At 31.6% G+C, this 17,399-nt stretch overlaps 1 protein-coding gene across 2 annotated transcripts in view; it reads right to left on the reverse strand.

The window, feature by feature from the left end:
* Positions 1-689: 689 nt before the first annotated feature.
* Positions 690-17,399, reverse strand: part of NNT (nicotinamide nucleotide transhydrogenase) — a 100,862-nt gene continuing 84,152 nt past the window's right edge. For both annotated transcript variants that reach the window (XM_074282560.1, XM_074282559.1), the window contains exons 20-22: positions 4,577-4,695; positions 3,634-3,749; positions 690-1,766 (exon numbers count right to left, since the gene is read on the reverse strand). In XM_074282560.1, coding sequence (XP_074138661.1) covers positions 1,617-1,766; positions 3,634-3,749; positions 4,577-4,695 — 385 coding nt within the window. In that variant the 3' untranslated portion in view covers positions 690-1,616. The remainder of the gene's footprint in view (positions 1,767-3,633; positions 3,750-4,576; positions 4,696-17,399) is intronic.

A 17,399-nucleotide genomic window follows, 5' to 3' on the forward strand; every position in this document is an offset into this window, starting at 1 on the left:
ATCATTGGAAATTTCCGATGGAAAAAGAGATTTGTCAAAAAAAGACTACTACAAATGGCAACAAAAATAATAATTTAAGGTATAATCTGGCTGTTTTTGGTGTAATCTTATTTTAACAGCTATCTCCAAAAAATAAATGTCTCCACTCCCCCATATATACTTCCCTACCACACTGAAATAGTATCAGGAAAGAAATTTTCATGATAAAATATAATACTGAAGTTAAAAGTAAATTGTGATCTATTACATTTGTTACTTAAAATATAAAGGAAAAGATGCCTTCCTATTCATAGAAAACACTGAGCTTAATGAGGCACATAGAAACATAAAATGTTTACCTACTAAGTAAATCTTTCAAATGACATGATGAAAACAAATTTTTTTTTGTTTCATCATGATTTTATATACCATATCTACTGTTGACAAAAGAAGATAGCTGAATTCTGTAGAGGAAAATAAATCTCAAAATTTATATAAATGTTTTTTATTCTTTGTGTACACTGTTTCCTCAAAGTCAAAAATATATGAAGCTTTTGGCATAGCAGACAAGATCAACCAACAATCTATATTTCTGCTTCAAAAAGGGAGGGTCATTTTCTTTTAACTGGTATTTGAATAAATACAGAGGTAGTGAAAAAAGTGCTCTTTTTTTTTTCAAATGTCATCACACAAAAAACCCGACACAATGATTTGAAAAATTATTTTTATAAACAGTTAAGATGGATTCATTTCATTTACTTCATAGTAGCATGTCTTCCCCAGATGTTAATGCTTTCTAACACAAGTAAAACTATCTGTATTTAGCCTTTGTCACCAGAAACAGTTGCTACATCATTATGCAAACATGATAAATTCATTTTATTAGTCAAATATTTGAATTCCACTCAAGTGCACTTAATAAAAATAAAACAGCCCTACACAATATAAATTGAGTACTCAACTAAACTTACCATATGAACTCAAAGAGTTATTATAATATCATAAAGGGAGTTAAATTTTAAAAGCGAAACAGATTTCAAATTGGTATATTTCATCATGGCTCAACACATAGCTTCCAGTGGAACACATGAATGCCAATAACTTTAATGTTTTCCAGAATTTCAGAGTTTAGCTGAGCTATTAAGAGTACATTATACAAAAATAACCCCAAAACTCAGGTTTTGAAATAGCAGACTGAAAAAATGAAAGTTGGATATGGCTTAAGGGTACACTCAAGAGTAGATAAAGCTTTGATTAAAAAAAAAAAAAAAAATTTGGAATACAGGTGATTACAATGTTTACATCACAACCTATTTTTAGTCTAATGCTAAATGTTCTAAAATACCGTATTTTTCCTTTTTGAAAAACTGTTGGCTACTAATAGTGAAGAGAGAAAAAATTTCTCAACTGAATTTCACCTAAAATGATATTGTCTTTTTGTAAAATGCTTCTGACTCATCATATCAAATACATGCAAAGAAAGATATATCTTTAATACTCCTTTTAAAAACTGTGACAGTTCATTACATTGAATGGTATCTGTCCTCTTCATATTTTTCAGAGTCTTGTCTTTCTCAAAGACATAATATACAGATTTTCTTCTTTTCTTTTAGTTGAAGACAATGGCTACAGATTATCTACTTCTGGTAGGATTCCCTAACTTTTGCCTGTAAAGCATCACAGGTCTTCTTGGCATCCCCCAAAAGCATTGAAGTATTGGGTTTATAGAATATTGGGTTGTCCACTGCAGCATAGCCAACTCCCAGAGATCTCTTCATAACAATTACCTGAAACACAAGGTTTTTTTATTATTTTAATAACATGAATCATTCATTCCTTTAACATTAGGACATCAAAATAAATGAGGACTAGAGAGTGTATGAGTTTCTATTTTAAAATTTTAGGTACATTTAAGAGGAAATTAGGGTAGGATTTCTAATTCAACCTTTTAGTTACTAGATTTCAAAATGTCAAAATTTTCCAGTACAGAAGACTTCTAGGGGTAGACTCAATCTTTCAAAAAGAAAAAAATAAGAGACCATTACTCCAGCACTATATTTCAACAAAATAAAAAGAACAACGAAGATAAACTTTAATTTCATATGCTATGGATATCTTACAATAACCACATACATATAGCATGATGCAAGTCTAGGGCCAATCTAGATAAAAATGGTTACTATTGTCACTTTTTAGAAAAAAATAAGCAAGCTTTCTGTAGCTTTTGGACATGAAATTCTTTAGAAAGTAGATACTGAAAAATCTTTTCATATATAGCACACACAGTACTGTTGAAAGTTATACTCCTCTTCTCCATCCCCAGGAGACATGCAATTATAAATTGATGATGCAATAAACTTTGAACACAGATATGCAAGGATTCACATCATCTATATTTACTTAACACAAACTGTAACCTAGTTCCTAAATACACTACATCTATAAAAGAGATAGGGGATGGCTAGGATTCAGATCTGTGATTTTACTAAAACAGAATTCCTGGATATGGAAACATCCTCTTTTGATGCAGGTCAGCACTTTCTCTGCAACTTAGAGTTCCCAGGAGATTGACAGTTGAAGTAACTAGACAAAGGTCACCAAGCTTTTTTCTATCAGAAGTGACACTTGAACCCAATGTCTTCTTGTCTCTGAGACTAACTCTATCTACTCACCATGAGCTCAAAGTGAAGGTGAATATTATTGTAACTCAAAAGTACATTGTTTCCATTTGTTTTGTTTTAACTTGGGCCACAAAAACATAAATTTAAATGGTTTTTTTCTCCCATTTACAAAAATATGTCTATTGCCATCAAAATCACATTTGGAGTGGGAAAAAGAAACACCTGTTTGCTAAATGCCTTGAATTTCCTACAAGCTGCCTTCATTAAACTGCTCAGAAATAATGTGTCCAAGTAAAATTAAATTCATTGAAAAGTAGCTCCTTTTTTTTAGAATTGGGTCACCTTTCTGTAAGACAATGTATATCAATGACATTCAAACTCTCTTGTAAAATAACAGAGGAAAATACATTCTATCCTTCATATATGAAAGTGGCATTACTGATTTGCTATCACAAAATAATTCAGTTGTTTTTACTTACTTATACCACCCTCAATCTGGATTTCATTCAGCTATAGTCAAATGGTATAAATTATTTTTCCTGCTGAGGTACTGAATTTATACAGTTCAATCTGCCTTCTCACTTACTTATATTCACAGCCAGAGACATACACCTGAGTTAAGTTTATAACCATGGAACACAATGCAATCCATAAAGAAATTAAAAACCCAAACCCCAATTTCATAATAACACTATGCTCTAACCCAATAATATCAAATTCAAATAGAAACTGGAGCCACTAAAATGTACATAAGGATCCCTCTCTAAGGGAGTTTATATTGACAACTTTAGAATGTAATTCTATCTATGTTTTATTGAATTTTTATTTGTTTTGATAAATATTCCTCATTTATCTGGTTCAGACAATACTTGTGGCAGTATTGTGAGTTACATGCAGCCTACCACAAGCAGTGTTTAACACCTCTGCGATAACAGATCTAGGCACCTACTATTTTATAGGATGAAATAGAAGGCAATTTGGTCCTTAAAATGTAAATTAAAACTTTCTTTAAAATAGGTCTCTGAACTTTTACCTGTTTTGATTTCCAGACTTCTAAAACTGGCATCCCAGCAATAATAGAATTGGGATCTTCTTGAGCTGCTGAATTAACGGTGTCATTTGCACCAATTACAAGGACTAAATCAGTATCTACATGATAAAAGAAAAGAAAGAAAATGAAGATTTTAAATACTTAAGTATATCATTTTAACTCTTCCTTTAATAATTTACAGTAGCTGTCTTTTCAATGACAAGCTTAATCTAAATAATTTCAAAAAATATTTCAGTTGCATTATTTTTGATGTTATCTCATTTTTAAATTTACAACAAACAAATTAGGGTCACTGAAATAATTATTAATCATCCATTGTAATTATATCCACAATTAAGTCCATTTTCTGACTATTTTCTTTATTTTCAATGTCATTTTTAGTTAAAGTAAAACTTTGTGGACATGGACATTCAAATAAATTAATTCCTACAGTAGCTAAATGAAAATATCTTTAAGGGCTAAAATATAAAAACAATTCTAGAGTGTCACTAAAATACATGCTGTCCTCCTCCTTCTATATTCAAGATGCTTTATTTACTAAGTTATCAGAACAGCAAACTAGTTTAATTTCAGCAATGCTACACATAACATAAAAATAACAAACCATCCAGAAATTAATCAATAGCAGTAATAGACTAGCACTAAGACTCATAAAATCATATTCTACTTATAAACTTATCCTGCAAAATATAAATTGGTATAAAGGGTAGACAAGGAAATTTCAGATTGACAAGTGTTAAGTAGACTTGCTAACCTTTTGTTGTCTTCCCCCCAAAACACCAACATACAAAAAATTATTATTTTATGCAATATTGTCTTTTTTTGAGTAGCAAATATTTCATCATTCTCATGGTCTTGCTTTTGTCTCACTTCAGTACAATTTCATTAAAACAGTTTTTGAAGCTACTTCTCCACCTCTTCTTACCTGGAAAATCATGATTGATCTCATCCATTTCTAACACAATGTCATATGGGACCCCAGCTTCAGCTAGAAGTACATTCAGCTGACCAGGCATTCGGCCTGCAACTGGATGGATTCCAAACCTAGTCATGAAACAAATGAACAGCTGGCCTTACTCTATGGGCCAAAATTTGCAAAGGGACCCCAACATCACCTCCAAATCTGCACACATTGTTCTTGGCTTCTATATTTCTGCATGTTTACTATCTGATTTGTACAGGCAGAAATACAATTAGTCCAGATATATGGGCAGTTCACAAACATTCAAGTTTGGACATTCAATATCTAAGTATATACAAACTATAACTTCCCTCAGAAAAATACACGTGTGGCTTTGAGAGCTTCCTTTGAAGCATATGTTATAAGCACAATGAATCTTCGATAATAAAAATAAATAATAATGCTGCCATACACGAGTAAAGCACTTTAAAAAACTTTCCAAAGCCTTTTCACTGACATTATTTGATTTAATACTAACAACCAGTCATGTCCAAAGTTTTTTCCTATTTTTTTTAATACTAATGAAAGGCAGTAGTAGCACAGAAAATTCTTACCAGTGAATAACACAAAAACTTTATTGGTTTGTGGCTTGCACAAATAAATTTTTGCAGTAGGTTTTTCTTCCTAATTGTTTGACTCTGACTAATATAAAGATGAGTTTGCTTCCCTGAGCAAAAATCAGCTGATGGTAACGCAAAACCAATTAAAAGCTTTGAGGACAAGAAAGTTTCCATGAAGCAATCAACCTACAAATAAGGAAATGTTGATTTGACATAGAATTCTGAAACTTCATGTATAACAGGGAGGGAGAAACATTGGAACAATATGGGTGAACTACAAGAACCTACCATTCTATCCTGAAATGCCACAGAGGGACAGAAATATCCAGTGCTCTGAACGTCGAAGATTCAGGGGAGCTTAATTTTAAGAAGTGGAAGTTAGCAGGAGAACCCAGGAGATCCAGGTTGAGACCAATTAGAAACAACATCACACCCAAAAGCCCAGAATCTGGTTGGGCCTGGCCCCAGCAAAAAGCCACAATATAGGAACTAAAGCTGAAGAAGTGAATGAACTAAAAAAAGACATCAATAATTGTCAAAAACAATTGCAAATCTTAAGATTCCCCCAAAAGAAAGAGACAATAACTCTACAACAAGACTAAGCAGAGATTCAAAGGGAAATAAGAGATTATCTACAAGGACTGTATAAATACCTAGAAGAAATGAAGCAAAAAAGAAAAAGAAAAAAATCTGAAAGAAGAGAACATAGCCTGGAAGAAGAAATTGTAAATCTAACCCAAATAGCAGACTCCCTGAGCCCTAGAATAGACCAAACAGAAATTAAAATCTAGAAACATGATATTGATCAAAACCAGCTCTATTAAAGGCTGGGAACCTTTCAGAAAAGGCATACTATGCCTAATCCTCCTAAATAAACCTAGCAGCATAAACATGATTCTGTACTAGTTCAAGAGTAAAGTTACAACCCTGTATCCTGGTTTCAGTATGTTCCACAATCTGGGGCCACCCTCCCATTCTAGTCAAGTTTCATATTATTCCCCACTGCATATTGGTAATTTACTATCTCCTCAACATAGGTTCACAGGATTATAGTAATGGAGATAGAAAGACCCTCAGAGGCCTATATCTAATTCAATCCCTTTTTTTCTGAGACAGAAAAACTGAGGCTCATGGAAACAAAGTGGTTTTGTGCACAGGAAGTAAACATCAAAGTTCACATCTGAACTCCTATCCTCTGATTCAGCCATAATTCAATTCACAAACACTTATTATGTATCTATTATACACCTGCAAGTCATTGCATTCGCTGTTCCATCTTGGACCTCACCTAAAACTTAGAACTCCTCTACTATATTTCTTCAATATTATTCTGTAATGGAGTTTTATCAACCTGTTCTATCCTTTTTCCTAAGAGCTACAAATTAACAAACCCTGTATTATCTAAACAGTATATCTCTACCAAGCAAATGAGAAGTATTTAAAGAATGCTTAGTTTAATTGGTAGACAATATAAAACCTATTTCTTGAAATCTCATCAACCTTCAAGTTGTCTTCCCAATGGAAAAAAATCTCACTGCTTTCCACAATAACTCTTATTACATTGTTTAACAAATAATGCTTGGAAAGTTTTGTCTTAGATTATTCCAGAATTGACCTCCAAGTACTTTCTATATATGCATCTTAGCTTTTCTACGTGGAGTTTTTAATATTCTTTTTATTGATGTACTTTTTAATGCTACCAAATTGTACATTAATAATGAGCTTTGAATGAAGTTTGCAAAACTCTTTGCGTAGATCATCTCCATTGTTCTTCACAACAAACTTATGAGACAAGTACTACAGGTTATATTACTCTCCCCTCTGACAAATGAGGAAACTAAAGCTAAGAAAAGTAATGTAGTTGGAGTCTATTATTCGCAGTTCTAAGTCCTAGCTCAACAGGTCAGTGGCACAGAGGAAGCTGGGCCAACCCAGGGCAATAGGCAAACTTCCAGGCCCCTATCTTTCAGCAAAAGAAGCATGTGACTGTGTCTCCAGTGCCCTAGGAGCAGAGCTCAACTTTTTAAAAAAATAAAGAGAGAAAAAAAAAAGCCCCGACCATAAAAAGTTATTATGGTAACAGGGAATATTAACAAATTCAGAAGAGGACAGCAATAAAAAATGCCTACATGTAAAGCCTCAAAGGGGAATATGAACTGGTCTCAAGCTCAAAAAGGATTTTAATAATCAAGTAAGAGATGTAGAAGAAAAAAAAAAAGGAAATGAATTATGTAGGAGAATTATGAAAAGAAAATCAACAGCAATGAAAAAGAAGTCCAAAAACTGACTGAAGAAAACTCCTTAAAAAATAGAATTGGCAAAATAGGAGGGATCCATTTGAAGAAAATAACTCTTTTAAAAGTAAAATTAGGCAAAACTGAAAAAAAAAAAAGGTTAAAAAAAAAAAGCTCACTGAAAAAAATAATTCATTAGAAATCAGAATTAGGCAAGTGGAAGGAAATGACTCTATGAGACATTAAGAATCAATACAAATTACAGTAATGAAAAAACAGGAGAAAATATAAAATACCTCATTGGGCTTGGAAAATAGATCTAGGAGAGAAAATTTAAGAATTATTTGGTTTCCTGAAAGTCACAACCTAAAAAAAGAGCCTGGACAACATCTTTCAAAAAATTATCAATACTGTAGGCAGCCAAAAAGAAACAATTCAAACACCAAGGAGCTACAGTCAGGATTAATCAGGACTTATTTAGCAGGTTCTATATTAAAGGATCAGAGGGTTTAGAATATGATAATCAAGCATGCAACTAAAAAAGCTAGAAAAAGAACAAATTTAAAATCTCCAATTATGGGGCAGCTAGGTGGTGCAGTGGATAGAGCACCAGTCCTAAAGTCAGGAAGCCCTGAGTTCACATCTGACCTTAGACACTTAATTCTTTCTAGCTATGTGACCCTGGACAAGTCATTTAACCCCAATTGCCTTAGGAAAAAAAAGAAAGAAAGAAAGAAAAAAAACTCCAAGTAAGAAAATTATTGAATTAATAAATAAAACAGAGTTAGTTTTAAGAAAAAAAAAAACAATGAAATAGATAAATCTTTGATTAATTTGATTAGAAAAAAAGAAGAAAAATTACCTGTATTAAAAATGAAAAGGATGAATTCACTACCCATTGGTAGAGGAAATTAAAACAATAATGAGGAGCTATTTGCCCAACTATATGCCAATAAATCTGATAACTAATTGAAATAGATTAATAGTTACAAAAATATAAATCCCCCAGATTAATAGAGAGGAACTAAGCTACTTAAATAATTCCATTTAGGAAAAAAAAAATCAATGAACTCCCTAAGAAAAAATTTCTAGGGATAGATGGATTTACAATTAAATTCTAATAAACATTTGAAGAATAATTAATTATAATGCTATATAAAGTTTTTTGAAAAAATTAGGTAAAGGAATCCTGCCAAATTCCTTTTACGACATACTGTGCTGATACCTAAAGTAAGAGCAAAAAAGAGAAAATTTAGAGACAAATTTCCTGATGAGAATTGATGCAAACAATTTAAATAAAATATTAGCATGAATATAAAATATTAAAACATTAGGGAAAAAGATTATAGCAATTTATCACCAGGACAATACATTTAAGCCATGTGGGATTTATGCCAGGAATGCAGGGATGGTTCAATGTTATAGAAACTACCAATATAATTGATCATATCAATAACAAAACTAACAGAAATCATACGAGAGAACACAGGAATAAATGGAATTTTCTTTAAAATGATAAGCAACATCTATCAAAAATCAACAATAAACATTACAAGTAATGGTGATAAGTCAGAAGCATTTCCAGTAAGATCAGAATGAAAGAAGGATGCCTATTATTCAATACTATACTAGAATGTTAGCTTTAGCAATAAGAGAAGAAAAAGAAATCGAATTAGAACAGGCAATGAGGAAACAAAACTATCTCTCTTTGAAGATGATATGATGGTATACTTAAAAGAATCTGAGAGAATTAACTAAAAAACTAGGGGAAAGAATTAGCAAAGTTGCAGAATATAAAATAAACCCACATAAATAATCAGCATTTCTATATATCACCCAGTAGTAAGAGGTAGAAAGAGAAATTCCATTTAAATAACTATAGGCAATATAAAATATTTGGGAGTCTACTTGCCAAGACAAACCTAGTAACTATATAAAAACACAATTTCAAAACATTTCACACAAATATAAAACTGGAAAAATATCAGTTGTTCAAGGATAAACTGAACTAATATAAGGAAAATGACATTTCTATCTAAATAAATCTACTTATTCTGAGCTACACCAATCAAAGGTAACCTAGCCATACTAAACCAGAAACTGTATTATAAAGTGGCAGTCATCAAAACCATTTGGCACTAGATAAGAAATAAAGTAGTAGATCAATGGAGTATGTTAGGCACAAAGAAAAGAGTAGTCAGTGACTATAGTCATCTATTGTTTAATAAATCCAAAGACCAGTTTCTGGGATAAGAATTCACTATTTGATAAAAACTTCTGGGAGGTTTCTTATAGAAGATAAGATCTTAGTTGGGACGTGAAGGAAGGAAGGCAATCAGATGGGAGAGTTTAAATTCAGTTGAAAAATCTTTATATATGAAAGTAGTAGTTGACATTTATAGAAAGTATGTTAAAGAAGTAATTATCTTCAAATTATTGACAATTTATCCCTATCCACAAATTGATATATGTCTATTTTTTCAACTATGATCAATAATTAAATTTAATTCAATTTTAAAACATTTTGGAATAACTTCTGATGTTAGATAAGTGGAGACATTCTAAGGTATGGAGTCTGGGGAAAAAACTGCTTTATTATGCTATTACCCTTAAATCTCTAATACAGTACAATGTTTATAGTTTTAACATAAAGTATTGAAAATTTAGTCTCTTTTATTTCACAACTGCCTAAGAAGTTCTAACATAACCCTAGCATTACCAATAGTTACCAGACTTCACCTGTTTTTAACCAACCTCTACTTGTAGTAAATATGAGGTTTAGAATTAGAAAAGTATTAATAATCTAATTTACTCTAGCACATTGATTAAATAGAAAGTTATAATTGAGGATGGAAAGGAAAAGATAGGAAAAATCAATATAGTCTATCTACATGTTTTAAATGTTTTAAAATAGAATTAAATAGCTAGCTACCCTAGCCCCCAAAAGTGTTCTGAAAACCACGCTAGGTTAAGTAATCTTTATAGAAAAAGATACAGTGCAATCTAATGCTAACAAAAGAAATGGAAATTTTCAAATGAGCGCAGCAACTATAGACAAAACTGTTCACATATTCTTTCACACATCCACAGCACCTCATTTTATAGTCTTTCTACTCCCCATAAAAATTCTATGAGATAGTTTAAGCATAACTTTACAATGCCAATTAGAAACAAGGAAATTGAATCAAAGAGACATTACTATTTATTTCCATTGTTCCAAAAACTTTTTTTTTTTTTGGCCACTGAAAACAAAGAAACAAAAGATCAAATACTGCTAGGTTATAAATCCTGGACTATCTTCAATAAGTAACCAGTCTATAATCAAGAGGGTCAATGGGAGAACGAAACCCAGCAATGTGATTAAAGATTATTATTAAAAATCATAAAAAGTCCTTATTCATCTCACTTCTATCTGAAAGTCCCTAAATCATCCCAAAAAACTAACTACTCACCCAAGTATTAAGAATAGCCATATAGGAGCAGCTAGATGTCACAGTGGATACAACACCAGCCTTGGAGTCAGGAGGACCTGAGTTCAAATACAATCTCAGACACAACACTTACCAGCTACATGATTCAGAGCAAGTCACTTAACCCCAATGCCTCATCCTCTCTCCCCAATAAAAGAATCACCATCGAGATGGGAACCTGGGGTTCAGCTCCTAGTTCAACCCTAGTGCTCCTTTCAGAAAAACTGCACTCATGAAATAACTTGTTTTAAAAGTTCAATAGAAGCATTTTCCATCACAGTAAGTGTTATAGCTCAAACCACAGTATGATCCTTGATTATAGTAAAAATGGTAGCATGAAATGTCATATGAAAGTCTAGCTCTCCCAGATTTACTAGACAAAAATTTTTAAAAGAGCACCAAATTGAAAAACTATCAAGAAACCAAAGGAAAAATTAAAAAATCTCATCAAACCCAGAATTAAACAAAGAGACAAGATCCTGCTGGATCACTTAGCCAAGAAATCAAGTCAAAAGCCTGTCAGCATTTCGACTGGAGACATTAGAGGTTCATGTTAAATCTGCAATCATCTCTTCCCAGAGGTTTCTATATTGCTTAGAAGGGGAACTTTCCAAAGATGGCAAAGAGGGATCAGAAACTGACAGTGCTCTGACTGGAAACTTGGGGTCAAGAGCCATCAGAAGAACTTTGATATGAAAGCTGCAGGGGTTGATGCATGCCCATAATATTATAAGCAAAAAAAAAAAAAAAAAATCCAGAGAATTTAGCATTCTGAGCACAGAAATGCTAGGGAGATGGAAATTAGTAGCAGGAACTTAAGGTCAGAAACAAACAAACAAGCACTGATTCTATCTAGGAGTGTGAGAGGGGAAAAGCCTTGCCCTGGCCCAAAATCTCAAACCAGGAACCAAAGTTAGATATATAAGAAAACAGAAAACAACACCTAATACTATGAAGAAATATTGAAATGAAAGAAATCCGAGCAATAAACCCAAAGTTGAAAATAAATCTATAGCAACTGGAAGTGGAACTTTAAAGAGAAAAAAAAAAAAAATGGTTTGGCCTTAAAGAATATATCATTACCTAGAATAAGTGAAGCAAAAGTTTAAAAAGTGAAATTATAACAAGAGCTTTGGGTAAAAAATTATTTAAAATAGGGGAAAAACATGTCTTAGAATAAAAGGTAAAATACATTACCAAGTAATGAACGCCCTTCAAATCAAAATAGACCACTCAAAATTCAATGATTCCATGAGACAAAAATAAATATTACAGCACCAATCTCAAAGTGAAAAATAATTCACAAAAAATGAGAAAATAAAGGAAATCATTAAAAAAGAATTTGTTTAGTTATATGGTAATAGCATTATAAATAAATATAATGGTAGAATATTTATAAAAAATATAATATGTCTAGATAATCATAATAGGAAAGAGAATTTGAACCACCCAATCTCAGGAGAAAAAAAAATGAGCAAGCCATAAATTAACTCCTGAAAGGGGGAAAAAAAAAAAGACCAAATGGATTTATGAGGGAATTATATTGAATATTCAAAGAAAAAATGAATTTTAAATAAGTTGTTTGCAAAGAGAGAGGAAAATGATCCTAGAAAAATACTCCTTATAATATATAGGAGAGATAAAGCAAACAAATAAAACTTTATGCTAATATTCTTAACGATTAGCAACCCAAAAATATTACACATTATCATAAAAGCAATATAACAACACATTTAACTATGACTAGAAGATACTGAGAACATGAATATAGGACTAGTTTAACATTAGAAAAATTACTGATAGAAAAGAATAAAAACAATAAAAATCACATTATATCAGTAAATGTCCAAAAAATGGTTTTGACAAGATACAGCATTCATTTCTATTTTTTCCAAATTTTCTATTTCTAAAAAATGGAGCTTTCCTTAATATGGTAATAGTAAATATCTAAAACTAGAAATACTAGAGACCTTTTCTAAGAAAACCAGGAATAAAGTAAGAATCAAAAAGGGATCCACTAGAGAAGGAAATGGCAAACCACGCTAATATCATTGCCAAGAAAAGCCCCTGGGCAGCATTAAAATGATTTAAAATAGAACACCAGAAGATGAGCCCGCTACTGGCAAAGAGAGGATAACTACAAGTAGCTCCAGAACTAATGAAGTGACTCAGCTAAAGCTGAAAAAAAAAAAAAAATCAGCTGTAGATATATCTGGAAATTAAAAGGAAAATCTAGTGCTGCAAAAATCAATATTGCATAGGAACCTGTACTGTAAGATCTATGAACCAAGGTAAACTAGATGTATTAAAACAGGAGACAAAAGATTAAACATCAATATTTTGGGTGTCAGTGAATGTAAATGAGCAGAAACTAGTGAATTTAATTCATGTGGTCATTACTTTACTACTGTAAACAAAAATCCCATGGGAAAAATGAAGTAGCCTTCACAGTCGATAAAAAGGTGAGAAAAGGGTGCTGGGATATACTCTCAAAAATCAGAATAACTGTTTGAATCCAAGCAAACTTCAACATTATAGTAATATAAGTCTATGCTCTAACCACTGATGCCCAAGAGACCAAATTTAATCAGAAAGATTGTCCTTCATTTATATGTACAAGTTTTATATACTTCAGAACAGCAGTTCTTAAAGAATGATTTGTGGAGTCTTTGAGTTAGAGTTCCCGAAACCCTTTTGGTGAATCTGTAGGTCAAAGCAATGCTCATAATATATTACTAAGGTGTTATTTTCCTATTAATTTATTCCTTTTTTGAACTACATATCTTTGTGAGGAGAAGTTTTCTTCAAATATTTTAACAAAAATAACATAATAGAATAGATCAAATCCAGATTCACACATGAGAATCCAACTGTCTTCTGTTAAGCCTGACATGAAAGAGATAAGCAAAAATATGTAAAACAATGTTCCTCTTTTCTCTAAATTTTTCTTGTTTTAAAAATATAGGATTTTTTAAAATTCATATCTGTTACCTAATGAGCTTAGTTACTTTTATTTTAAGTGATTCATAAAACAATATTTTTTAAATTTATCAGATTTAACTTCTAATTTGAAAAATATTGATATAGTCCATATGAACAAAAACTCTTTGGAGCCCTCAATAATTTTTAAATGTGTAAAGTCTGAGACCAAAAGGTTTGGGAACCATTACTTAAGAATTTTAAACGCATGTGATTTCATTTGTGATAGAATTACAAAAGAAATCAATTATAGTGAAAAGAGTTATCAAGACCAGTTTAAAATATAAATTCATGGACCCTTGAGTAGTGTAACTATCAATACCTGAAAAACAAAGTATATGAAAAAATACAAATTGACCAAACTGGGCCATGTAGTTATAAAGCAGACGATTGAATTTATCAATATGTTTATGTGTGTATATACATTTTTTTAAAACATATATTGCAAGTAAATATGTGAAGTCCTACATTCATGCTCTCAGTACCTTCTAATGATAAAGGTGTTGTTATATTGCTTCTTTGATAATGTATAATATTTTGGGGTTGATAGTCATTAAGAATATTAGCATAAAGTTTTATTTCTTTGCTCTGTCTCTCTTATATTTATATTAAAAGTATATGTTCATGCTATACAATACATACAACACAATAAATGGATAATTATTTGGGCCAAGAACTGAAAATGCAAAAGCTCAAATTGAATCACATCTGTGAAAATGTGTAGTGTTATACACTTCAACAACAATACTGTATGAAGATATATTCTGATGGAAGTGGATGTCTTCAACAGAAAGAAGATCCAACTCACTTCCAGTTGATCAATGATGGACAGAAACAACTACACCCAGAGAAGGAACACTGGGAAGTGAATGTAAACTGTTAGCACTACTGTCTATCTACCCAGGTTACTTATACCTTCGGTATTAGTGCAACAAGAAAATTGGATTTACACACATATATTGTATCTAGGTTATACTGTAACATATGTAAAATGTATGGTATTGCCTGTCATCTAGGGGAGGGAGTAGAGGGAGGAAGGGGAAAATTTGGAAAAATGAATACAAGGGATAATGTTATAAAAAAAATTACTCATGCATATGTACTGTCAAAAAAAATTTATAATTATAAAATTAATTAAAAAAAGAAAATGTATAGTGTTTTTAAATGATCCTAAACTCACTTCCTTAAAGTTCTTCAACATAATATTATCCTGATGATGTTACATAACTATAAATCATGAGAGACCATAATCTCAAAAGATCAAAATTACAAATAATCAAAAGGACAATGCAAAAATACACAACAGACATGGACCTAAGTAGATTCAGCCTGTTATCACAATAATTTGAGCATGAGAAGAGTAATAACAGAGACATTAACATGGAAACAACTAAAAAAGGAAATGGGTTATCTTACATAGCTAGAATAATAGAAAAAAGAAAAAATATTCCAAAAACTACACTGAAAACCCTCATCTCATCCCCAGACACATAAAAAGAACTAGAAGATAACTTCCAGTGAATTGGATTGATTACATAGGTTTATGGAAATACAGCTATAAGAACTGAATAGAAGGAAAAATCATGGAGGGGTTACAGTCTATATCAGTAAAGGAAAAATTTGTAAAAGTCAGAGATGGCTTTAAATATCAAAGTCAAAGTAGGAGCAATGCCACTTTGGTAGAATTAGAGATCTGAAATAATAATGGAAATTATGTTTTATAAAAAAAAGTATTAATTTGAAAAAGCACTTTTGGTGACTTATAAAAATAGAAAGAAGCTGAGATAATTTAACTAAAAAGGGATAAAAATAAAACAATAAAGGTTTGCAAGTATATTTTATACAGGAGAATAAACAAATACTTCCTATTTTCACCCTGAGATAATGAATATTAGATATAAAAAAGTAATTTAAATACAAAAATGAAATTTTAAAGCACAGTTTGAATATGTTAGGGTGACTCATTAAAAATTTTCTTGAAGTTAAGTTAGAAAGACAGTCATCTGAAATTAGTTTTAGATAGACTGCTTTCAAGGGTGAGAATATGGATTAAAAATAGGGCTACTAGATATTTCAAAAACAGATTTTGGAACAGATTTCAAGAATGAACTGAAAAAAGAGGATTTTTAAAGTGAACTTAACTTGAACAAAGGTTGAATGAAAATCTATCAAGAATTTAAAGATACAGAGTTGGTCTTGGAGATCAACTAGTATAACTTCATCATCTGAAGATGAAGTCAATGAAGCTTTGATGGATTATTATTTCCATGATCACACAACTGGTTAGCAAGTTTGAACTAAATTATTACACTGAAATAGTACCATTTTTACTATACCAGGCTGCCTTTCCTTATGCTCTCACAACTACATCAGACTGTAGAGCAGTCTATTGATAAAAGGACAAGCGAGGTTACCATCTAGAGTCCTTTCCCAGATTGATTTTTTTTTTTGACTAGGTAAAAGAGGCCATTCTCTGCCTCATTTTTTGCCTTGCCTTAGTCACCTATTGGACATTGCCTCAGTCAAGCTGAAACCTATTAAAGACCTCACTTAAAAAAGCACTGCATCCAGGGCCATTGCCAGTTATCCTAATCTTTACCTTACCACTGGACCCAGAAGGCTCCAAAAGAGATAGCAAGACTGGTGACTTTGCCCACCTCTCCCTCACTTAAATCCAAATCACTTGCCTGTCATGGCATCACCTCCCTGATGATAGGATCCTCTTTAAGGATGAAGAACCAAGCTTAAGATTCCAGGGTTCTGTGAATTATCATTTTCTTTGAAAGGGTTCACTTTTAACTGAATGATTAACCTAATTTCTTTTGATTCATGATTCTCCAATGTATGTCTTAAATACCTTTAAAATACAGGGCTTTTAATAAATTCTTTTTGTATTTTAAATTATACCATGTATCTTTTGATCACATATACTTTAGCTGAGGTCACTAGGAAATAAATCAGAAAACCACTGTAAAAAAATTTTTTTACTAGTAAATCTTTTAAGACATTTAACTTCAAATTATATAAATATGTAATTTTGGTTTTGTTCTGTAATTAATGAGAAAGAAATAAAAAAGTCAAGCTAGCTAGTATATTACTCCCATTATCCCTTAGAAGTCCAATGGACTGATCAACTTTAGATTTGGATCATATTTGCCTAATACATTATACTGCTAGATTTCAAAGCATTAAAGTTGTTGAGACATTAGGCAGTATTAAAGGAGTATGCCAGTTTGGAAAAAACAACAGTACACATACAAAAACACATACATATAAACAGACATTCTAGTGAGTCAATTACTATTTGTAATCATAAGAAACTATCAATTCTGGCCAAAGCAACTGGCTACTCCCCAAAATATGTATTAAAATAAATTATTTCAGACACTGGTTGGCCAAGACCAGCAATTTCCAGGAAATGATGGCCAAAGCTGATTTCCCAACATTATTATGTTACATCAGCATATGAAGATCATCCAGGATTTTGATATGGAAAAGCTACCAAGCTCATAGTTTTCACCAGTGCGATAAGAAGGGGACTGTA

The sequence above is a fragment of the Sminthopsis crassicaudata genome, chromosome 1 (assembly GCF_048593235.1).
Source record: "Sminthopsis crassicaudata isolate SCR6 chromosome 1, ASM4859323v1, whole genome shotgun sequence".
Classification (NCBI taxonomy): domain Eukaryota; kingdom Metazoa; phylum Chordata; class Mammalia; order Dasyuromorphia; family Dasyuridae; genus Sminthopsis; species Sminthopsis crassicaudata.